This window comes from Staurois parvus, unplaced genomic scaffold, assembly GCF_062004578.1.
Source record: "Staurois parvus isolate SC_StPar_1 unplaced genomic scaffold, SC_StPar_1.0 ptg000328l, whole genome shotgun sequence".
NCBI lineage: Eukaryota > Metazoa > Chordata > Amphibia > Anura > Ranidae > Staurois > Staurois parvus.
This window is the reverse complement of record NW_028318124.1, coordinates 1,114,964-1,140,499: the sequence shown is the minus strand read 5'-3', so window position 1 is coordinate 1,140,499 and position 25,536 is coordinate 1,114,964. Positions and strand designations below refer to the sequence as shown.

Sequence of the window (25,536 nt, the reverse complement as noted above, 5' to 3'; positions counted from 1 at the left end):
TTCACACCTATGGCCCAGGTTATAGCTGCAGGGCTCATATCCAATCCTGTAAAAAATAGGTTTAGAGGTTCAAATATAAATTACTGTATCACCCAATATATGGCTTCCATCCAGTAGCCAATAAATATGCAGACCAGCAAAGAAATTTGTGAAAAGAGATTCACAAGAAAGAGGCTACATTATGGACAGAATGCGATACTCAGAACAATTTCCAAAAATTATGCTTTATTACACATTAATAATTGACAATCGGGCAATCGCCCTGGTTTACCATCACCTCAGTATGAGACAATACACACAGACCTAAAACCACTTAAAATCACACCAAGACCGGTCTGGATATATACAGTGGGGATCGAAAGTTTGCGCACCCCAGCTAAAAATTTGTATTAATGTGCATAAAGAAGCCAAAGAAAGATGGAAAAATCTCCAAAAGGCATCAAATTACAGATTAGACATTCTTATAATATGTCAACAAAAGTTAGATTTTATTTCCATCATTTACACTTTCAAAATAACAGAAAACAAAAAAATGGCGTCTGCAAAAGTTTGGGCACCCTGCAGAATTTATAGCATGCACTGCCCCCTTTGCCAAGCTGAGACCTGCCAGTGTCATGGATTGTTCTCAATCATCGTCTGGGAAGACCAGGTGATGTCAATCTCAAAGGTTTTAAATGCCCAGACTCATCTGACCTTGCCCCAACAAACAGCACCATGGGTTCTTCTAAGCAGTTGTCTAGAAATCTGAAACTGAAAATAGTTGACGCTCACAAAGCTGGAGAAGGCTATAAGAAGATAACAAAGCGTTTTCAGATGTCAGTATCCTCTGTTCGGAATGTAATTAAGAGATGGCAGTCATCAGGAACAGTGGAAGTTAAAGCAAGATCTGGAAGACCAAGAAAAATATCAGACAGAACAGCTTGCAGGATTGTGAGAAAAACAATTCAAAACCCACGTTTGACTGCACGATCCCTCCAGAAAGATCTGGCAGACACTGGAGTTGTGGTACACTATTCCACTATAAAGAGATACTTGTACAAATATGGTCTTCATGGAAGAGTCATCAGAAGAAAACCTCTTCTACGTCCTCACCACAAAAATCATCGTTTGAACTTTGCAAATGAACATATAGACAAGCCTGATGCATTTTGGAAACAAGTTCTGTGGACCGATGAGGTTAAAATTGAACTTTTTGGCCGGAATGAGCAAAGGTACGTTTGGAGAGGAAGGGGCACAGAATTTAATGAAAAGAACCTCTGTCCAACTGTTAAGCATGGGGTTGGATCAATCATGCTTTGGGGTTGTGTTGCAGCCAGTGGCACAGGGAACATCTCACGAGTAGAAGGAAAAATGGATTCAATAAAATTTCAGCAAATTTTGGATGGTAACTTGATGCCATCTGTGAAAAAGCTGAAGTTAAAGAGAGGATGGCTTCTACAAATGGATAATGATCCTAAACACACCTCAAAATCCACGGGGGATTACATCAAGAGGCGTAAACTGAAAGACTCTTGGCTGGCTACAAAAAGCGTTTACAAGCTGTGATACTTGCCAAAGGGGGCAGTACAAGATATTAACTCTGCAGGGTGCCCAAACTTTTGCAGAGGCCATTTTTTTGTTTTCTGTTATTTTGAAAGTGTAAATGATGGAAATAAAATCTAACTTTTGTTGACATATTATAAGAATGTCGAATCTGTAATTTGATGCCTTTTGGATATTTTTCCATCTTTCCTTGGCTTCTTTATGCACATTAATACAAATTTTTAGCTGGGGTGCCCAAACTTTCGATCCCCACTGTATGTGCTGCAAAGGCTGTGACAACCATAGTCTAAAGCATTTGCAGCACCTCACATTGGTTACACTCCCTGTAGGAGGTATTTCAAAAAATTGTACCATAGGTACAGTCAGGTCCATAAATATTGGGACATCGACACAATTCTAACATTTTTGGCTCTATACACCACCACAATGGATTTGAAATGAAATGAACAAGATGTGCTTTAAATGCAGACTGTCAGCTTTAATTTGAGGGTATTTACATCCAAATCAGGTGAACGGTGTAGGAATTACAACAGTTTGCATATGTGCCTCCCACTTGTTAAGGGACCAAAAGTAATGGGACAGAATAATAATCATAAATCAAACTTTCACTTTTTAATACTTTGTTTCAAATCCTTTGCAGTCAATTACAGCCTGAAGTCTGGAACGCATAGACATCACCAGACGCTGGGTTTCATCCCTGGTGATGCTCTGCCAGGCCTCTACTGCAACTGTCTTCAGTTCCTGCTTGTTCTTGGGGAATTTTCCCTTCAGTTTTGTCTTCAGCAAGTGAAATGCATGCTCGATCGGATTCAGGTCAGGTGATTGACTTGGCCATTGCATAACATTCCACTTCTTTCCCTTAAAAAACTCTTTGGTTGCTTTGCAGTATGCTTTGGGTCATTGTCCATCTGCACTGTGAAGCGGCGTCCAATGAGTTCTGAAGCATTTGGCTGAATATGAGCGGATAATATTCCCGAAACACTTCAGAATTCATCCGGCTGCTATTGTTAGCAGTCACATCATCAATAAATACAAGAAAACCAGTTCCATTGGCAGCCATACATGCCCACGCCATGACACTGCCACCACCATGCTTCACTGATGAGGTGGTATGCTTAGGATCATGAGCAGTTCATTTCCTTCTCCATACTCTTCTCTTCCCATCACTCTGGTACAAGTTGATCTCGGTCTCATCTGTCCATAGGATGTTGTTCCAGAACTGTGAAGGCTTTTTTAGATGTCGTTTGGCAAACTCTAATCTGGCCTTTGTTTTTGAGGCTCACCAATGGTTTCCATCTTGTGGTGAACCCTCTGTATTCACTCTGGTGAAGTCTTCTCTTGATTGGTGACTTTGACACACATACACCTACCTCCTGGAGAGTGTTCTTGATCTGGCCAACTGTTGTGAAGAGTGTTTTCTTCACCAGGGAAAGAATTCTTCAGTAATCCACCACAGTTGTTTTCTGTGGTCTGCTGGGTCTTTTGGTGTTGCTGAGCTCACCGGTGCGTTCCTTCTTTTTAAGAATGTTCCAAACAGTTGTTTTGGCCACGCCTAATGTTTTTGCTATCTCTCTGATGGTTTTGTTTTGTTTTTTTCAGCCTAATGATGGCTTGCTTCACTGATAGTGACAGCTCTTTGGATCTCATCTTGAGAGTTGACAGCAACAGATTCCAAATGCAATAGCACACTTGAAATGAACTCTGGACCTTTTATCTGCTCATTGTAATTGGGATAATGAGGGAATAACACACACCTGGCCATGGAACAGCTGAGAAGCCAATTGTCCCATTACTTTTGGTCCCTTAACAAGTGGGAGGCACATATGCAAACTGTTGTAATTCCTACACCGTTCACCTGATTTGGATGTAAATACCCTCAAATTAAAGCTGACAGTCTGCAGTTAAAGCGCATCTTGTTTGTTTCATTTCAAATCCATTGTGGTGTTGTATAGAGCCAAAAATGTTAGAATTGTGTTGATGTCCCAATATTTATGGACCTGACTGTATATAATATCACATGCTATGCATATAAGCAAATACAGTTACCACGTGGAGAGAAGCATAACCCTAAGCCTATACAAGGCAATGTGGGTAAAAAATTGAATGAAAAGAAGGGGGATAAACCCCAGTAATGTAATTATGGATTCATGCAGTACAACCCTGTAAAGGCACATGTGGTTGGGGCCCATCTACCCGTGGTAGATGCAAATAGTTGCAAAGATTCTTATAGATGAAAGAGTCACTGTTGATGTCTTGATGGAGAGATGAATACAAATAGCAGAGGCCTGCTTTATATGGTTTCTTCACCACAACATGTGGACTGCAAACCACTTTAATATTTGAAATAGAATGAGGCCCAATGGGTCTTCCGCCTGTTGCAGTATATGTTGTATGCCTTGCATCTAGGTAATGCATCATAATGTCCCCATCCTGAAATAAGACAAATAATATGAGGATAGTCACTCTGGGTACTCTCACTCTGATGTACAGTCAGGTCCATAAATATTGGGACATCAACACAATTCTAACATTTTTGGCTCTATACAACACCACAATGGATTTGAAATGAAACGAACAAGATGCGCTTTAACTGCAGACTGTCAGCTTTAATTTGAGGGTATTTACATCCAAATCAGGTGAACGGTGTAGGAATTACAACAGTTTGCATATGTGCCTCCCACTTGTTAAGGGACCAAAAGTAATGGGACAATTGGCTTCTCAGCTGTTCCATGGCCAGGTGTGTGTTATTCCCTCATTATCCCAATTACAATGAGCAGATAAAAGGTCCAGAGTTCATTTCAAGTGTGCTATTGCATTTGGAATCTGTTGCTGTCAACTCTCAAGATGAGATCCAAAGAGCTGTCACTATCAGTGAAGCAAGCCATCATTAGGCTGAAAAAAACAAAACAAAACCATCAGAGAGATAGCAAAAACATTAGGCGTGGCCAAAACAACTGTTTGGAACATTCTTAAAAAGAAGGAACGCACCGGTGAGCTCAGCAACACCAAAAGACCCAGCAGACCACAGAAAACAACTGTGGTGGATTACTGAAGAATTCTTTCCCTGGTGAAGAAAACACTCTTCACAACAGTTGGCCAGATCAAGAACACTCTCCAGGAGGTAGGTGTATGTGTGTCAAAGTCACCAATCAAGAGAAGACTTCACCAGAGTGAATACAGAGGGTTCACCACAAGATGGAAACCATTGGTGAGCCTCAAAAACAAAGGCCAGATTAGAGTTTGCCAAACGACATCTAAAAAAGCCTTCACAGTTCTGGAACAACATCCTATGGACAGATGAGACCGAGATCAACTTGTACCAGAGTGATGGGAAGAGAAGAGTATGGAGAAGGAAATGAACTGCTCATGATCCTAAGCATACCACCTCATCAGTGAAGCATGGTGGTGGCAGTGTCATGGCGTGGGCATGTATGGCTGCCAATGGAACTGGTTTTCTTGTATTTATTGATGATGTGACTGCTAACAATAGCAGCCGGATGAATTCTGAAGTGTTTCGGGAATATTATCCGCTCATATTCAGCCAAATGCTTCAGAACTCATTGGACGCCGCTTCACAGTGCAGATGGACAATGACCCAAAGCATACTGCAAAAGCAACCAAAGAGTTTTTTAAGGGAAAGAAGTGGAATGTTATGCAATGGCCAAGTCAATCACCTGACCTGAATCCGATCGAGCATGCATTTCACTTGCTGAAGACAAAACTGAAGGGAAAATTCCCCAAGAACAAGCAGGAACTGAAGACAGTTGCAGTAGAGGCCTGGCAGAGCATCACCAGGGATGAAACCCAGCGTCTGGTGATGTCCATGCGTTCCAGACTTCAGGCTGTAATTGACTGCAAAGGATTTGAAACAAAGTATTAAAAAGTGAAAGTTTGATTTATGATTATTATTCTGTCCCATTACTTTTGGTCCCTTAACAAGTGGGAGGCACATATGCAAACTGTTGTAATTCCTACACCGTTCACCTGATTTGGATGTAAATACCCTCAAATTAAAGCTGACAGTCTGCATTTAAAGCACATCTTGTTCATTTCATTTCAAATCCATTGTGGTGGTGTATAGAGCCAAAAATGTTAGAATTGTGTCGATGTCCCAATATTTATGGACCTGACTGTATATATAGTATAAGTAACAAGAAGCCTTCTTCATTAATCCTGTAACAGTCCACTCACCACCTGTGCCATGGGTAGTAAAAAATAGAAATATCCTTCATAGGTACTGCCGTGTTGATCCAGGGAACTACCGCTTACATCAGCCGACATTTCGCGGGTTCCAAACTCTCCATGGCGCCTGTACAGCTTTTGCATGACTCATGGCATGTGAAAATGGCTGCCTCCTTGTAGGTCGGCGTGCATATCGCCAATGCGCATGACCGGAAGTGACGTATCTGACGTATGACGTCAACGCGTTTCGCCGGTGGGTGTATCTCACTCAGCTTCGTCAGGACCAAGCTCCCCTCTTCACTGTACACGCTAAACTTCAGACCAGCAATAGATAGGATCCTAGGAGAACTTGAAATGTGGAAAGATCTACCATTATCGCTACTTGGAAGATCACACTTACTTAAAATGGTTAGTTTCCCAAAACTTTTATACCCTCTACAGACCATCCCACTCCTACTCAGACATGGAGACATTACGAAACTAATAATGCAATATCTAAATTCTTATAGGAGGGCTGCCTCTCACGAATAGCCCTGCATAAACTTTATCTTCCAAGGAGCGAAGGAGGATCTGGACTACTCAACATCAGAGTATACAATCTTTCCTGCTTATTACGAGTCTGCTTAGACTGGCTTGCCCAGTCGTCCAAATACTTAAATTTTCCACTCGAAACTGACATGGTTCACGCATATAGTCTAGCAGCAACACTACATTGTAATGTTAATTCACTCCCACCCCATCTAAAACATAACTCGCTCATATGTGACACTCTCATAGCCTAGAGAGAGGTCAGATGCAAGCTATGGGTTTCCCCTTGGGTATCCCGCTACCTCCCAATAAACAATAATCCATCTTTTCCTCTCCCGCAACAATATGCAGCATACACATCTTGGGTCACCCACCAAAACCATTAGAATACTCATCAACAGCCTCTTGGGTCAAAGACTTCCAAAACGCAATTACAGTCGACGAAATACTAACGGGATTTAACACCACTTGTGCCTTCATAACAAATTAATTCTGGTGTGGACAACAACTCAAAATTATGCACTGTGCCTACATTCCTTGTGCCTTCTCTAAACTCAACTCTTTCATGTCTCATTGTCCACTGTGCAGTTGTCATATGCCATCCCTGTTCCACAGATTCTGGTCATGTCCTCAAATATCCAATTTATGGGACCAAGTAAACCGCTTTGCTGCATTTATCACCAACGTACAGCTGATCAAAGACCCGTTACTCCTTCTCTTCGGTTGCTTGGATCACACATCCTTGCACGCCTCCCACCATCAACTCGCAAGACTCAGAAAAAATAAACCATGGTTATCAAACCTACTTTCTAGTTGCAAGAAGAGCTATCTTAAAAAAAATGGGTCCCAAATACACCCCCAACCATATCAGATATTAAACAAGACCTCAACCACCTTCTATGTATGGACAAACTTGACCTTATATCATCCTGCAATCGCACTGCTGACTCCTATGATTGGAAATGGCACCTTTACATCAACAAAACCTTCACCACGTCAGAACAAAGAGAACTTTTACAGGCCTTGCAGCTTGACCCATGAGCTATAAGATCTATTCGTGATCCCATATGTATGTTATACATTTATATTATTTGTGATTGATAACCGCTATATATCGATGTCTCCCTACCCAAATTTTACACAGTCATTTATTCACTTTGCTTAAATCCACATTGATTCTGTGTCACACCATATCTACATGCTTTAGCTTTAGATACATTGCATTCGACACGAGTCACCCTCTTCCTAGGTTGCCTCACGCCTCGTCTTCACAACTCCGAAACTAATTCCTTGGCTCTCCGGCCCACTGTTAACACCTCAGCCTTACATATATATATCAATCTCATCTTTCTCTTCTCTTTTCCTCCTTTCCTTCCTCGTATCTCCTCTCCCAAGTCCTATTTTACATATCACATTTGTTTTTCCCTCTCGTTAGTTCAAAGTATTTACGTTGCTAACCCCTGAGGAGTGGTTATAGTACACGTACCCTTACACAGCACACAACCTCCTACTCAGATCACAAAACTTTTTATTCATACTCAACTCAATCTGATATGCATTTTAGGTTCACAATACAAATCTTTCTCAATCCCCTCCTACCATCCAGTGAGAACCAAGCTCAATGTTATCAATAATGGTTTACCTTGTACTATTACGCTACTAATCATTGCAATAATAATCTATTTTTTCTATACTCTTTGCATTGTAGGACCTTGTCAATGTTTTTCACAAACTCCAATAAATATTTCTTTAAAAAAAAAAAAAAAAAAGGCTGCTTCCACTGCAGACTTTTTTTTTTTTTTTAATATGCAGAACCTGAAGAGCAGGGGCCTACTGACCTTTTTGACAAATACTTCCCCTGTCTTCCCACCCTGACAAAATTAATAGTTGCTAGGACCACCTAGCGTCCCAACAACCAATTAAATGCTTACATATGCCCTGCATCCTGTAACCACCTCCTTTTGTCCAGACTTGCTCCACCTCCCGTCCGCCGGCCCTGCGGTGAGACATGCTGCCCAGAATCTGGAGGGGAGCCCACCAGTGGAGAGTGGTGAGGGGCGCGATGTTTGGCAGCCAGGGAATGAATGAGGGGTGGCAAGCTGCCACTGCAGTCTCCTCGTGCTGTGTGTGGGGTCTGGGGGACTGATGGCAGACTGCTATGCAGGAATTTGGATTGCTATCTGTGGGGGACTGAGGAATGGCAGCCCATTATGCCGGGACTTGTACTGCCCTCTGTAGGGGACTGAGATATGGCAGCCTGCTATGCTGGGACTTGTAGAGCATAGACTGTAGGGGTCTGGGGAATCCCCAGTCCCCCACAGAGGGCACTACAAGTCCCAGCATAGCAGGCTGCCATTCATCAGTCCCCCACAGAGGGCACTACAAGTCCCAGCATAGTGGGCTGCCATTCTTAAGTCCCCAATAGAGGGCAGTACAAGTCCCAGCATAGCAGGCTGTCATTCCTCAGAGGAATGGCAGCCTGCTATGTTGGGACTTTCAGTGCTGTCTGTGGGAGACTGAGGTATGGCAGCCTGCTATGCTGAGACTTGCAGTGCCCTAGACTGTGAAGGAATGAGGAATGGCAGTGTAAGGGGACTCTGGAAATCCTGATGTAAGGGAGATCTCTGCAGACTCTGATGTAAGTGGGATTTCTGCAGACTCTGATGTATGGGGGACTCTGGGAACTCTGATGCAAAGGAGAGCTCTGGTGATCAGAGACCCCCTTACAGAGTTCACTTTTACACCAGAGTCCATATTATTCTCCCTTACATCAGAGTCCCCAGAACTCCCCTTACATCAGAGTCTGCAGAGTTCCCCCTTTCAGTGTAAAGGGGAACTCTGTGGACTCTGATGTAGCTCTGATGTAAAAGGGACTCTGCAAACCCTGATTTTGAGGCACTGTCGAGATTGTAGAGGCTGATCTACTGACAGTCTAAAGATTAAGATGAAACTAAACCTTTCGATTGAACAGTTTCAAAATCAGTTACTTTTCCAGCATGCCAGGAATGCTAACTGTCTAATTTTCTCAACCAAACTGTCAGACCATCAAATGATTAGTGTTATAACTGATCACATGTGCAGCACCATGACAGTTGCAGTTCAAACAGATGGTAGTTTCCTTGTTTGAAAAGGATAGGAGGATTTAGTTCTGCCTTACCTGCTGCTCGGGGCTGTGGGCTTCAACAAAATGGCAGCCTCCAGCAAGAAGAAACAGAATAAAAGCTAGAGGCAATTTATAGCACACACTGATTTTGGCTGCATAATTAATAATGTGGAATTTGAGCCCCAGAAGTTGTCTGTTATAATGAAATGTGTCGGATGGAGCATCCCTTGTGACATCATCGCTTAGTGATTAGCCGAAACTACTGTCCTTAGTGGTTGGCTGACTTGTTATGTTGTGACGCTGCTTTCTGCTTGTAAGTGTGATTCCTCTTTTTAATAAATTCCTTTTATACAATTTGCACTATGAGAGGCACTTTTTTTTTACCTCCAAATGAATGTGCACATACCCCAAGTGATTTTGAAGGTCTGTGGAGTAATAAGATGTGTGCGGTCTGAATTGACGCCTTAGAGTCTGGAGCTGGGTGTGACATTAAAGTGTTTGCTGACCTCCTTTAATTAAGAGGTCGGCACATCTGGTAAGTACCCATCTTGCTTTCACAAATAATGAGATGAAGAATTTGCATCATTCACCTGAATCTGATTATTTGATTTGATGGGGACTGTTATATATTTTATATTTCATTTGTGCATCTTTATTGGGTGTTTGGTTCACATATTTTGCACCTTTATGTAATTCACTTTATATACCTTGATTTCTAGAGGTTCATTCATTTTATTCATTTATGTGTATTTAATGTATTTAGTGAAACACTGCAAATTTATTAATATTAATGTGGAATGTATGTTCCTTGCTACAGAGTATTTATTTTTTATCAATTACTGTGAGTAAAGTTCCACTTTAATAAAGTTCTTCTCTAAGGTAGGCTAAAATTCTATCCTTTTTGTGTGCACAAAAGCATATGTAATGGAAGTGTTTTATATTTAAAAAATGATCCTTTGTCCTCTGGTTCATATGAAATTGTGAGGGTGTCAGTTGTGGTACAGTAAATAGGAGTATTATTCTTTGGGGGTACAAAGACTGTGGTATATGTGAGCAGTATGCATAGCAACTAGGCACATATTCTGTTTAAATATCCCACTTTAATCCAATTTACTGTTCGGCAAAATCTGGCCATGCATATCATTTGCCAAACATGTTTTTCCCCCCTTACCCCCCTTCTCTTACCCCATTCTCTCTCTCACTACCCCGTCCCCACCTCCCTCTCTATATTTAATTTAATTTGTTTTAATATTTATGTAGCGCCCCTCTAGATAACCAGGGGGGGGGGCTAGTTAAATTTTTTTAGTTAGAGCGGCTGAGTAGCAGCCTGAGCAATAGTCAGCAGGTCAATTTTTGGTCAGGGCTGAAAGGCTCTGCAGATCAGTTCCTTGATATCTCCCCCTGCTCTAGAAACCTGGAGAAGATTCAAGAAGCAGTGGGTGGAGCTGATCTGCATACTTAAGGGATCCTGACCAATCCCCAGGTAGGAGGCTTGGCACGGGGAGAGGACAGCCCTTAAGTATAATTGAGCCTGCTCAGCAGCAGAAGAGATGGGGTGGAAGATGTGAGGAAGACTGAAATGCAGGAGCCTGGGAGGGGGCCCAGTGGGAAGGGGCCTACTTACAGGCCGGGACCTGGAAAGGAGGATCACTCAGCCTCATCAGTCCCTGGAGGGAGGACCACCTGTAGAGCTGGGGAAGGAGCCAGCCAAGCAGGAGGCCTGAAGGCAGCCACCATTTCAACCAGCTCACAGAAAAGGACTGAGTAATCCCACACCCCCTGGGCCAGACAAGTGGATAGAGCATTCTTGTGAGAAACCTGACTAGCCCCATACCCTGGACTGTTAACTCTTTCGAGTAGCAGCCACTGGATCCCCTTGCCCAGGGATTCCTCCAGACAGTTGGGTAAAGAAAAGAATTTATCGGGGGTCTGGGGTGGTACACCACAGGGATGTTTGATTCCTATTGCCCGACGCCCGGGACATGTAGTTCCGGGCGCCAGGCAGATAGATTTTTCTCTTCCTTTAGCCCTGCTGCGGGCAAGCAGCAGCTCACCTGTCAGGTGAAGCAATGTCACTTCCGGGTCCCCGTTAAGAGATTGTAATACGATCCCGAGGAATGACTGTAATATGGTGCAGATGTGCACCACATTACATTCAGTGGAGCAGAGGGGAGACATGCAGGGTATTTTAGACCTTGGATGTCTCAAAGAGAGCTTATCACCAAAAATCATCACAAAAGAAAAAGTGAAAAAAAGTCATTTTTTTTTTTAATTTTAAAAAATAAAAGTTACACCCAAGCACATACCATCTCCCCCCCCAACAAAATATTGAGGCCCCCACATATACGAACGTACAAATGTAAAAGCACACGATGGGGCGCCTACGCATGAGACCGTTGATTGCGGTACACATGTCACATATCACCACGCATGCTAGGATGAGAGCAATAATTCTAACACCAGAACTCCTACGTAACACTAAACTGGTGACCTATAAGGAGCTTTAAAAGTGTTGACCTATAGAAAATATAGGGTACTGAAGTTCATCGCCATTTCAAGAGCGTGCACAAATTTAAGGTTTTGCAAGTTGGATATCTATTTACTTGCTGCAACCTCGTCTTTTATATTTGACAAAAAAATATGGTGATTTATTGCTTTTTTGTGCCATAAAATTAACTTACTTATATTTCTTACTAAAATTTTGCGGTAAAATTATGTGACATAAAACATTGGGACTACCACTGTTTTCTTCTCTAGGGTCTCTGCTTTCAGAAAATATATCATATTTGGGAGTTTTGTGTAATCTTCAGGCCTAAAATGATTTTTAAACGTGTGCAAAAAATGCAAAAACGGCTCTGGCAGCTAAAGGGATTAAGTATAAACCCTGACCCACCCTTTCCTGATGAAGAACAAGTGTCATGAAGAACAAGTAGATTGGGGCCCCGATTTAGTCCCTTGACAAGTAGTTTTTTTTAAAAATTTCCACACCCCTGCACCAGGAGAGGCTGGAGAGCTCTTTTAGAAGAGAAGTTTTATCCTTGGACATGTACATACAGTTAAGTCCATATATATCTGGACACAGACACAATTTTAGTTTTTTTCAGGTATTTACCAAAACATATTCAAGCTATAGTTCTAAAATGAATATGGGCTGAAAGTGCACACTCTCAGGTTTAATTTGAGAGTAAGTACATCCAAAATGGAGGAAGGGTTTAGGGTTTTACATCTCTTAGGAGTAGCCATCCCCCCTTTTTCAAGGGGCCAAAAGTAATTGGACAATTGAATCAAAAGCTGTTTCATGGCCAGGTGTGGGCTACACCTTCATTATTTCTTCATCAGTTAAACAGGTAAAAGGTCTGGAGTTGATTCTAAGTGTGGTATTTGCATTTGGAATATTTTGCTGTGAACCTACATAATGCGTTCAAAGGAGCTGGACATGCAAGTGAAACAGGCCATTGTAAGGCTTCAAAAATGAAACAAATCCATCAGAGCAACATTAGGAGTGGCCAAATCAACAGTTTGGTACATTCTGAGGAAAGAAGAGTGCACTGGTGAGCTCAGCAACATAACAAGGCATGGATTTTCACAGAAGACAACAGTGGTGGATGATCGCAGGATCCTCTCTATGGTAAAGAAAAACCCATTCACAACATCCAGACAAGTGAAGGACACTCTCCAGAAAGTGGGCGTATCATTGTCAAAGTCTACAATCAAGAGAGGACTTCACGAGAGCAAATAGAGAAGGTTCACCACAAGGTGCAAACCATTCATAAGCCTGAACAATAGAAAAGCAAGATTAGACTTTGCCAAAAAACATCTAAAAAACTAGACCAGTTCTGGAAAAGCATTCTTTGAACGGATGAAACTAAGATTAATCTGTGCCAGAATGACGGGAAAAAAACAGTGTGGAGAAGGCTTGGAGCAGCTCATGATCCAAAGCACACAACGTCATCTGTAAAAACATGGTGGAGGTAGTGTGATGGCATGGGCATGCATGGCTTCCAGTGGCACTGGTTCATTGGTGTTTATTGATGTTGTGACAGAAGACTGAAGCAGCTGGATGAATTCTGCAGTAGTTAGAGATATACTGTCAGCCCCGATTCAGCCAAATGCAGCAAAGTTGATTGGACAGCGCTTCAAAGTACAGATGGACAATGATCCAAAACACACTGCAAAAGCAACCCAGGAGCTTTTGAAAGGAAAGAAGTGGAATATTCAACAATGGCCAAGTCAATCACCTGATCTCAACCCAATTGAGCATGCATTTCACTTGCTGAAGGCAAAACTAAAGGCAGAAAGACCCACAAACAAAGAACTGAAAACAGCTGCAGTTAGAGCCTGGCAAAGCATCAGAAAGGAGGAAACCCAGTCTTTGGTAATGTCCATGGGTTCCAGACTTCAGGCAGTCATTGCCAGTAAAGGATTCTCAACAAAATATTATAAATTAACATTTTATATATGATTATATTCAATTGTCCAATTACTTTTGGTCCCTTGAAAAGGGGGGATGGCTACTCTTAAGAGCTGTAATTCCTAAACCCTTCCTCCAATTTGGATGTACATATCCTCAAATTAAACCTGATAGTGTGCACTTTCAGCCCATATCCATTATATAACTATACCTTGAATATGTTTTGGTAAATACCTGAAAAAAAAACTATAAATGTGTCTGTGTCCAAATATATATGGACCTAACTGTAATTGCTAAGAAGTTGTCCTCCGTTTGCTGTTCCTTGGGCATCCTCTGGGTTGTCCTGGGCCCAAAAGTTGCCAGTCAGCTCCTGGGTTAATCACTTCTAAAGGTATGCAGGCACTGCAACTTTCCTCATTAGAGCACTGTAAGTGCACCAGCTCATCAATAACAAAAAAGTCATTTCCATAGAGAATCTGTATCCAAAATCCAAAATGTATACAATAAATATTCCTTCAGAGGAGAAAAAGGCAGCAATCTGGTAGTTTGTTACAATCTCTGCAGTGTACATTAATCACCTAGAGGGGATTGTTTTGTTTTTTTAAACAAAATTGGAGTTACTCTTTAACCCTTTTGTTGCCAGGTCTGTATGTCATACGGACCTGACGGCAGGGCATTATACACACAATCTAGCAGCTGCAGCCACCAGGATTGTGTCTAAAACTGACAGGCAGACTCTTGCTGGTCAGGTGGAAGCAGTCGGGCAGCTGCACTAGCACCGATTGCTTCCACAGACCCCCCGTCCCCCGTGCACACTCCCGCCATGTATTTTGGGCTCCGCTTGCCCATCTGCAGGCCCCAGGCTGACATGGCAGGTGCCAGCGGGTGAAGTGGATAGCCGAGAGTGGACACACGTCTGTTCTCCTCTCCTCCTTATTGTGACCTGGAAATCGATGTGTATGATGTCACTTCCGGGTCACTGATGTCACTTTCCCGGGGAGAAATGTATTGCAATACATCCAGTGGAGCCCAGAGGAGACATTCAGGGTCCAAAAGACTCTGCATTTCTCATTAAAGAGAACCCGTCACCTAAAAATCATCACATATGTCCCATATGTGATGAAAAAAAAAGTTAAGTAATTTTTAATTGAAAGAAAGTTTTAATTTTTAATTGAAAAAATCATAACGTTATACCAAGCACAAAAATTTTGAGGTCCCCTACCCCCACATATACGAGCGTAAAACGCATGTGTCGGGGTTGCCTATGCATGAAAAAAATCTATTGCAATACACGTTACATATCAACACGCACACCAGAGTGAGAGCAATAATTCTAGCACAAGACCTTCTCCATAATACTAAACTGATGACCTGTAGGAGCTTTTGAAGTGTCACCTTTAGAAAATTTCTGGCACTGAAGTTTGTCGCCATTTCACAGGCGCATAAAAATTTAAGGCTTGACATTTTGGGTATCTATTTACTTGGCACAACCTCATCTTTTATATTTTGCCAACATTTTGGTTAATTTATTGTGTTTCTCTGCCCTAAATATCATGTTAGTGTGTTTTTTACTGTAAGTTTGATTTTTCTCATCCTTTGCAGTAATATCATGTGACATAAAGATTGGAACTACCACTATTTTATTCTCTAAGGTGTCCGCTTTCCGAAAACATATAATGCTTGGGGGGTTTGTATAATCTTTAGGGCTAAAATTATTTTTTCAACATGTGTGCAAATAACGCAGAAACAGCTCAGGCAGCAAAAGGGCTAATGCTAAATTTAATGCCGCATGCTCATTCAGTCTAGGCAGGGGTTTCTAACCCTACCACTGCTTACAGCGCTGATCGCTAAGTGTCTGACACATTGCAGGCCCATTTTTTGTCATTTCAATTCACCTTTCTCTGCACAACTGCCATCTTGTGCCTCTTGTTTTCTTTAATTTGCACAAGATGATTGTATTTCATTTTTGTAAGGCCCCTTTCACACGGAGCGGACCTGTCAGTGGATCCACTTGCTCAGCGGGGGATCTCTCTGCTGATCTTCACTGAGCAAGCGGATAACAGGTCCGTGTCTGCTCTGTTGCTGCAGAGCGGACACAGACACAGCCCGCTGTCCTCTGTGGGTGGTCAGATGGAAACAGACCGCCTGTCCGTTTTCATCTGACTGCCATCCCATCCGATGGATGGAAGGAGAATGGGTCCCCATCTGTCTCTTTTTGGTGGATCGGATCAGATTGGATGTCAGTGGGTGTAAATGGACACATGTCCATTTAAACCCGCTGCTCCATAGAGGAGAATAGAGGTTCCAATCGGGTCCCTCTGAAAAACGGGCAGGTGGACCCTATCGAAACGTCCGTGTGAAAGGGGCCTAAAGAGTGGCTAATACTTTTTGCATAAAGGAGTCTTTTGTTGTTTGTGATTATTCGCTTTATTCAAACTTTGCATGTGTCATATGTGTATGAGGCAGTTAAAGTACATATATTCATTGCATGCAAAGTTGTGTTTATGTGAATTATTCTGGGGAGGAGCTGGAGGTCCATAGCTTTCAATCAATTCCTAAAGGGGTTTGTGACTCAATAAAAGATTAAGAACCACTGGTCTAGGGGAAATAACTAAGAGGAACTTCTGCCTAGTATTTCGCTCTCCAGACTCCAGCTTCAGAATGTGGGCAGGCTCTTAAAGTGATACTAAAGGTTCAGGTGTTTTGTTTTAAAAATAATAAACATGTTATACATACATAATGGTTTTGCACAGAGCATCCTCGACCCTCCTTTACTCAGGTCCCCCAGTGCCTCTGTGTGTCCTGCTCCCTCCTTACTGGCAGTGGCTCCCGCTGCTGTATCTCAGCCGATGAGTACGAAGACACTCGAGAGAGCGGCTGCTCTTATGCACATCGCTGGATCAGGATTGGGGGCTCTGGTAAGTATTAGGTTGGCTGAGGGTAGAGCTGTACACAGAACATTTTTTACCTTCATGCATAGAATGTATGAAGGCAAAAAAGCTTCAGTCTTTAGAACCATTTTAACATCCTGCACTGTACATAATAATGTGCTGTCCTGGGCCACATCCGAGGCAACTCAGGGGTGTTATATACAGTCCCATTTACTGTTGATAAAGCCCACCCCTGTCATCCATCGTTAAAGCATCAGAATCTTAACATTCCACTAAAAATGGAATTTGATATCTTGAAGACAAATCTGGTCTTCAATCACCAGGAAGAGGCAGGGTCAATCTGGGCAGTACTAGAATTGTTATATGTAGTCTTGGCCTAGGATCCAAGGGGGCACCACAAGGATGCAGAGGTTACTTGGGAAAACGATGTATGCACATGGTGTACAATAGGGTGCTTACCTGTCAGGCTCCTGCTATCTTAGAAACATTTGAAGCCTGGTCAGGTTTGTGTTAAAGTGCTGACTGGATTGACACATAGAATAACATTGACTTGTGCTTTATTTCAGGTTCATGATCCTATATCTAAAGCAGCTGTATAAGTCCAGTAGAGAAAATAGGAATCTGATGGAAATCACAGAGGCATGGGCAACTGCAAAAGCCAATCTTTGTGAAAGGTTCATCCTCCACCTGGTGTCTTGTATTCAGATTACTAGCAAGTTGAATTTCCACTATCATGTAAGAGTTTTCAGTTGCACATAAGATTTGTATTTAGTGTGCTTAAAAGAGCAGTATGGACTTGTAAAGAAGAAACATACTCAACTCACACTCAACAGTGTATGCAGCATCGATCCAATGATGCATCTGTCCCACGCTGGCTCTGCAGTGCGAACCGAGCAATCAAATACCACTGATAGCTCAGTTCTCCCTTCTGCTGTGAGCAGAGAGCTGTAACTGTCAGCCTCTGGCTCTCTGCTCTGCCCCTCCAGCTGTCTCTGGAGCGCTGGGCTATGGGGGGGGGGGGGGGGCGGGAGAGTCTGGTTAAGGCTCTCAGCAGACAGTGGGTCACAGGAGTGCACAACAAACTGCACTCCTGAGACTTTCAGAAGTATAGCCAAAATAGCTTTAGCTATACTTCTCCTTAAAATATAGACATGAACATAGTCACAGATGGCTTGATTTTCTGTGCACGCTGAACGGGAGAAAATCAATATCCCCATTTACACTAACAATGTGGATGGAGGAATCTCCACTGCCAGCTATTATGATCAAGCTATCTGAACTGCTGTAGTCACTGTTCTGCTAATAATTTTATTTTCTGCCTGGCTTGGTTGATTTTTAAATAGACTTTTGTAAAGCCAGATGGCTGCTTACAAAGCCATCAATGGCTCAAATTCTGCAGGCATTGTTTCACTAGGCATCTGCATAAAAGGTATTCTGACATTTTACTTGCTGCATGCTTGTCCTGGGACAGTGACTCTCCAACCTAAGAAGGAACATCAGCTTCAATTATTCTTTGTTGACAAGCTTGATGTATGAAAAACACATCTTTACAATGCTAAGTATTTGATTTGTGTACTTTTTTCAGATTATCAATAGTAATGTAGTAATCCAGTTTCTGAGATCTGCAGGTTTCTCGTACACAAAGAAAGATTTACTGCAGTCTGAAATGACAGTGCTAAAAACTCTAGACTTCCATATCAACATCCAATCTCCTTTCACATTTGTAGAGATGCTATTAGAAGTTCTAGGTAAGTTTTATCACATTTCCTGTCTTGAAATGTAGGCTTATACCAACAAATCAATCCATAAAACTAAATTTAGGCATTCTGCTGTATACTGTATAACATTCAGCACATTACAGTTTTCATTCCCCAAACTTGTCTTTTTTCCTAACCTTTGGTACATGTGTAATAGGCTCCTTACAGTGGAAGTATCAGACTGAGAGCAAGATACAGACTTTGGACCACTGCCTTAACAGTTTGCAGAATTAAAAATGTAGCCTTTGTAGACCATATGGTTTATTTGGGGACAATTGGCCTGTAGCAGGGGTTCCTAAACCTTTTTTTTTTCTTTACATTTTTTAATATCAATGTCTGTTTTATTTTTGTACTGTCCCTTTTTTTATCATCACTTTTATTCTTATAACAGGGAATATAAATTGTTAATATTAATATACAGGATTTATATAGCGCCAACAGTTTGGGCAGCACTTTACAATGAAGGCAAACAGTACAGTTACAATACAATTGAATACAGGAGGAATCAGAGGGCCCTGCTCGTTAGAGCTTACAATCTAAAAAGGGAAGGTCAAGCGATACAAAAGGTAATAGCTGTGGAGGATGAGCTGATGGAGAAAATACATGTATAGTTGTTAGGTGGAAGCAGGATAGGCTTCTCTGAAAAGTTTTCAGGGATCTTCTAAAAGTGGGCAGAGTAAGAGATAGTCGGACAGATTGGAGTATGGAATTTTAAAGATGGGAGAGGCGCCTGCAAGCAAACATGGAAGGAGGTGACAAGGGAACTGGAGAGCAAGAGGTCTTGGGAGGAATGAAGGGAGACACTTGGTTGGTATTTTGAGACTAGGTTAGTGATGTAGCTTTGTAAGTTGTTGTTAGTATTTTAAATTTAATTAGTTGGGTGAGTGGCAGCCAGTGCAGGGATTGGCAGTGAGGGGAGGCAGACACTGAACGGTTGGTAAGGTGGATGAGCCTGGCAGCAGCATTCATAATGGGCTGAAAGGAGGATGTAAAGGTAAGCCAATGAGGAGTAGTCAAGGTTGCAGTAGTCGAGGCGAGAGATAACCTGGGAGTGAATTAGGAGTGGTGTCACTGGTTAGGAAGGGGCATATTTTGGAGATGTTACGGAGGTTGAGAGGGCAAGCTTTGGAAAGTGATTGAAGGGGTCAAAAGGAGGATTCAGAGTCCAGGATTACACTTAGCACCCTGGCATGCAGGGACGGGTTGATGGTTGTACCATTGATCTTGACAGAGAAGTCAGGGAAAGGGGCACGTGGGGGGAGAAATATTAGGAGCTCAGTTTTGCATAGATTGAGTTTGAGGAAGTGATGTGACATCCAGACTGATATGTCAATCAGTAAGTTAGTTATGCATGAGGAGACTGATGTTGTGAGCTGAAGGGTAGAAAGATAGATTTCAGTTTGGTCAGCTTATAAATGATATTCAAAGCTGTGGGTGACTATCAGCTGACCCAGGGAGAAGGTATAGATTGAGAATAGGAGAAGTCCAAGAACATAACCTTGGGGGACACAACAGAGAAAGGAAGAGGAAAGGAGGAAGTAGAATTGTAAGTGAAACTAAAGGTGCGGTGAGATAGGTAGGATGAGAACCAACAAAGAACACAGTCATGGATACCAAGGGATTAAAGTTTTTTTTGAGGAGGGGGTGGTCAACTGTATCAAAGGCAGCCGAAAGGTCCAGAAGTAGTAGTACAGAATAGTGTCTATTGGTTTTTGCTGTTAGTAAATCGTTTGTGAGTTTTAGGAGAGCAGTTTCTGTGAAGTGTTGAGGACGAAATCCAGACTGAAGGGTATCAAGAAAGTTATTTTTAATGAGGCGGTCATGCAGTCGGTTGTAGACCAAGTGTTCAAGGACTTTGGAGGAAAACGGGAGCAAGCAGATGGTACGCAGGTTGTTAAGATTTGTGGGCTCCAAGGAAGGCTTTTTAAATATGGGGGTGACTAGTGCATGTTTTAGATTGTTGGGGAAGGTGCCAGAAGAGAGGGAGAGATTAAAGCTGTGAGTTAGAAAGTGTAGGATAGAACCTCAGGGTGACTGCAGTATTTGAGAGGGAATAGGGTCCAGGGGACAGGTGGTTGTGTAGGCATTAGAAAAAAGTTTAGCAACCTTGTCTGTAGTAGCAGGATTGAATAAGGGTGATGTTGAGTGTACCTGTGGACATGGGGTGTTAAGTGGGGGAGTTATCTGTAGAGTGGAGATTTCATCACAAATTGTTTTGATCTTATTTTTGGAGTGATTGGTGATCTCCTGGGCAGTGAGTGAGTTAGTGGGTGGAGGCAGTGGAGGACGAAGTAGAGATTTTAAGGTAGAGAAGAGTTGACGGGGACTAGATGAGGAGGTGTTAATCAGAGTGATAAAATAGGTCTGCTTGGCAGTGTGGAGGCAAGAAATATTCATTGTGATAGCAATAGCAGTGACGGGTCCTCTTTACTTAGAAGTCTGGGGTCTATTAGACCCCAGATCTCTCCTCTGCCCTTCAAAGCTTCAAATCATACCAAGATTGGTATGATCTTCTGCCTTTTTGCAAACCACTAAGGGTTTATTTACATCTAGCCAAACCAGAAGTGATTAAATAATCATCGCTTTCAGTTGCGTAGACCATAGAGATGATCAGAGCCATTCCGGTCTCTGATTAGCTCTATGGTCAGCCGGTGAACCCGATGCCTGAACATTTGGGTCACTGAATGGAACAGGAGAGCTGCTGAAGGCGGCAGGAGGGGTTGAGCCCCTCCTTGCTTCTTGTGAAATCTATCCAGCAGCTATGTTTATGGATCCTCCCTGATCTGTTTTTGTCTGGAGTTGCAGATATAGCATTTCTGTGTCCCTGCATTCCACCCACCACTGCCTTGGCCCATATCTCTTGCTGGATTGCGGAACCACTACCTTAATTACGCATAAAAGATCAGAGCGCTCGTGGTGAATGTCCAGAATAAAAACCAGTAGTGTTCATAACCATCAGACAATAGAAAACCGTTTAATGGAGCAATAAACACAACAATCACCATAAGGATGTATCCATGAATGGATGTCATACAAGGATCAGTGCAAACCGTAGACTGAAGGAATGATGGGAGCAGCGTACTGTGTTGTAGGCATGGCAATGAAGAGCTTAGATGACGAGCTCAATAGATGGAAGGTGAAAGAGCCACAATGGATGGTATACAGCTGACCAAGGTCAGCGGACTGAAAGAGACCCCACAGGATGAGAGGAGCAGGATGGACCACCTCAGTTGCTGGAGATTGCGCACCGGAAGTGACGTCACAGCGCACCAGAAGTGACCTCAGCGAAACACAAGGAAGCCAAGAAGAACCATCAGAAATGCTCAGTAGGAAGGAGACCAATCAACAAGTCCCCGTTACCATGACAACACGTTTCGCACAATGTTGGATGGTTTCTATTAATTGACCCATTACTGACCAACTTTTTCTTGTTGCCCAGCTTTTCTGTGTTTGAGTGCTTGTTCTGTGTGTCTTAGGGCACATGGTATTTATTTGTTTAGACCTTAGTATTCTGTAAGAATGTAGAGAATTAACCCCTTAGGTTCCACAGTGAATATAACAAGCAGGCTTTTGCTGCATATACAGACTGATTTTACTGTTGTGGGTTTAGTAACATTTTAAGGCACTTTCTGTAATAGAAAGCCAGAACCATTTCTCAACCAGTGATGGCACTAGCTATATTTATATCCTCACTAATTCAATTTAAAATAATGCCAGCCTCTGTCTCAAATAACGAAATGTGACAACCAGATATGGATCAAAGTGAGACGGTAAATGCTATTTGCATGACGTTAACTTGACTTTTTGAATTTTGCAGGATACAATGGCTGTTCTCTGCCACTAAACCAAGTGTATGATATGAGTGTGATGGTACTGGATTTGGTTTATTTGCTTAGAAATCCTATTTATGACACTGTGCTTAAGTCAACTGTGGACATACCAACTCCAAGTAATACTCAGAGGTAAGAATTTAAGTCCCCTCTATATATTCACCGACTTAATCCCGATGATTAATAGTATTTTTTTTAACAGGAGCAAATGTCTGGCTGTGAAGGAAGATCTAATGCTTCTGGGTACTGGAGTCATTGCAGCCAGCACCTATCTAATAAGTCCGAATTCTTGGAAACAGGTACTTCAAAACAGACTGAAATAGTCAATGTGAGACACTGTACTGTCACAGTTATAGCGTATACACTATGCTATAAACGAGTATAAACTATGGTACAGATACTGCAATTTACACCATTTTTTTTGCTATACAGCGCTGCGCTAGTTTAACGGACAATTGCGCGGTCATGCAATGCGGTACATAAATGAAATTTATGTCCTTTTTTTCACACAAATAGAGCTTTCTTTTGGAAGTATTTGATCACCTGTGCACATTTTATTTTTGGCGCTATAAACAAAAACATTTTTGAAGAAAAGAAAACATTTTTTTGAAAAAAACAATATTTTCTCATTTCGGTCATAAAAAATATCCAAAAAAACTAAAATGTCATAAATTTAGGCCAATATGTATCTGCTACATGTTTTTGGTTAAAAAAATCCCAGTAAGTGTATATTTATTGCTTAGTGTAAAAGTTATAGCGTCTACAAACTATGGTATAGATAATGGAATTTACACAGCTTTTACTTTCTGACTGCTCATCACATTTCCTGAGGTGCTAAAATACCAGGATAGTACAAACACCCTCAAATGACCCCTTTTTGGAAAGTAGACACCCTAAGCTATCTGCTGAGAGGCATTTAGTCTATGGAAGATTTATTTTTTTTTTCACAAGTTTCTGGAAAATGACAAAAACATTTTTTTTTTTTACATAAAGTTGTCATTTAAATGATTTATTTCTCGCACAAGCCATGGGTATATGTGGAATTACACCCCAAAATACATTCTGCTACTTCTACCGAGTATGGGGATACCACATGTGAGACTTTTTGGGAGCCTAGCCACATACAGGAGCCTGAAATCCAATGACTGCTTTGAATGCCTTTTTTGAATGCATTTTTTTCTTCATTTTCCAAAAACGTGTGGCAGCAAATGAGATCTGCAAAATACTTACAGTGCTTCTTATCAAATTCCTTGGGGTGTCTACTTTCCAAAAAGGGGTCATTTGGGGGGGGGGGGGTATCCTGGCATTTCAGGGCCTCCGAAACTGTGATAGGTAGTCAGGAAGTGTAATGAGGAAATAAAGCCCTTTAAAAGCCTGAAGGTGCTTATTAATTTTGGGGTCCTGTACTTAGCTAGACTGCCAAAACGTCTCTCACATGTGGTACCCACATACTCGGGAGAAGTAGCAGAATGTATTTTGGGGAGTAATTCCACATATACCCATGGCATGTGTGAGCAATACATCATTTAAGTGACAATTTTGTGTAACAAAAAAAAAAAATTTTTTGTCATTTTCCAAAAACTTGTGGTAAAAAAATAAATTCTTCTATTGATTCAACATGCCTCTCAGCAAATAGCTTGGGGTGTCTACTTTCCAAAAAGGGGTCGATTTGGGGGGTGGGGGAGGTTTATTCCCAGCATTAGAAGTTTATGCCACACATCACTCACTCTTCTAACCACCTGAAGACCAAGCCTTTTCTGACACTTTTTGTTCACAAAAATCAGTATTTTTTGCTAGGAAATTAATTGAAACCCCCCAAACATTATATATATTTTTTAAAGCAGACACCCTAGTGAATAAAATGGTGGGTACTACAATTTTTTATGGCACATAGTACTCGCTCAGCGATTTTTCAAAAGCAAATTAAAAAAAAACACTTTTTTTACTTTTAAAGCACAAAAACACAATATATTGGCCAATCATTTGGTAAAATATAAAAGATGATGGTATGCCGAGTAAATAGATACCAAACATGACATACTTTAAAACTGTGCATGCCCTGTGCAATGGCAACAAACTGCATACATTTTTAATATCCATAGGCAACGCTTTAAAAGGCTTTAAAAGCTACCATTTTAGATTTACAGAGGTCTAGTTAAGTGTTCTTGCATGGCAAGACCACTTACTGTTATCTCACATATATATTCTTATTATTATAGCCAAATTTACCACCCTAACTCCTCCCACAGTTTTTACACTACATAGACAGTAATATACCGAAACGTGCGGATTGTTCCCAATTGGTGTGCTATTACTTTGTGGAACGTTTCGCCGAATGGTTCACGAAATATCGGCATTTACGTGGTGAAATTGGTCCCATAGGAATGAATGGCGGAATGTTCAAAACTAGAGTGGGAGCTGACAAAAGCTAGAGTGTGAGCTGAAAAATCAGGGCGATTTCTAAACTGCCATCACTCCCTCATTTTCAGGCCCACCTACACAAATCTTATATCAAAACGTTCAGCTATCCCTGCTGCCACTAAAAATGTCCATGGCTAAGCCATAGTCCTGACAGTTTTCACAATATGACCATTTGTTTGCAACTCACACCGCCCATTGACATTCATTGAAACTCTACTCTAGCCACCCCAAATTTGAAGGGCAATCTCTAAACTGCGACTGTGCCTTCATTTTTAATATTTCAGAGACATACTATGCATCAAAATGTAGGTCTGGGTCTTGTGATTCTCACAATATAATGTTCTTCGGTGTAGGAGTTATAATTTTTAAACTACAACCGTTTGAATATGGCAACCGCCAGTGAAGTGAGCAAGTTGGAGCAGTTTGTTTTTAACCGCTCTTCTCTGCCCTTGCTGTAGAGTGTGTTGCCATAGGTACCCAGGTGTGTGAGCAGGCAGCAGAGTGACAAAAGCTAGAGTGTGAGCTGAAAAATCAGGACATGATTTCTAAACTGCCGCCACCACTCTCTCATTTTCAAGCCCTAGACTACTGGAGGAGGCAAGAACACTTCAAACAATTTCCCCAGAAATTGTAGCTTTTCTAGTGTTAGAATTACTGCCCTTGATCTGACGTTCACGGTGATACCTCACATGTATGACGCAACCGCTGTTTACATACCGCCACAGGGTCAATGCTTGTGCATTGACCCTATTATTTTGATTTTTTTTATTATTTTTACACTGTACCTTTTTATTTATTTTTTTTTATCACTTTTAATGCTATCACAGGGAATGCAAATATGCCTTATAACTTCAATGGGCATTGTCATATA

The 25,536-nt window shown here is 41.7% G+C and overlaps 1 protein-coding gene across 1 annotated transcript in view; it reads left to right on the top strand.

The window, feature by feature from the left end:
* Nucleotides 1–25,536, top strand: part of CNTD1 (cyclin N-terminal domain containing 1) — a 165,251-nt gene that overhangs the window by 126,667 nt on the left and 13,048 nt on the right. The window contains exons 4-7 of the mRNA XM_089683939.1: nt 17,224–17,392; nt 18,243–18,405; nt 22,232–22,376; nt 22,447–22,543. Of these exons, the coding sequence (XP_089540065.1) occupies nt 17,224–17,392; nt 18,243–18,405; nt 22,232–22,376; nt 22,447–22,543 (574 nt within the window). The remainder of the gene's footprint in view (nt 1–17,223; nt 17,393–18,242; nt 18,406–22,231; nt 22,377–22,446; nt 22,544–25,536) is intronic.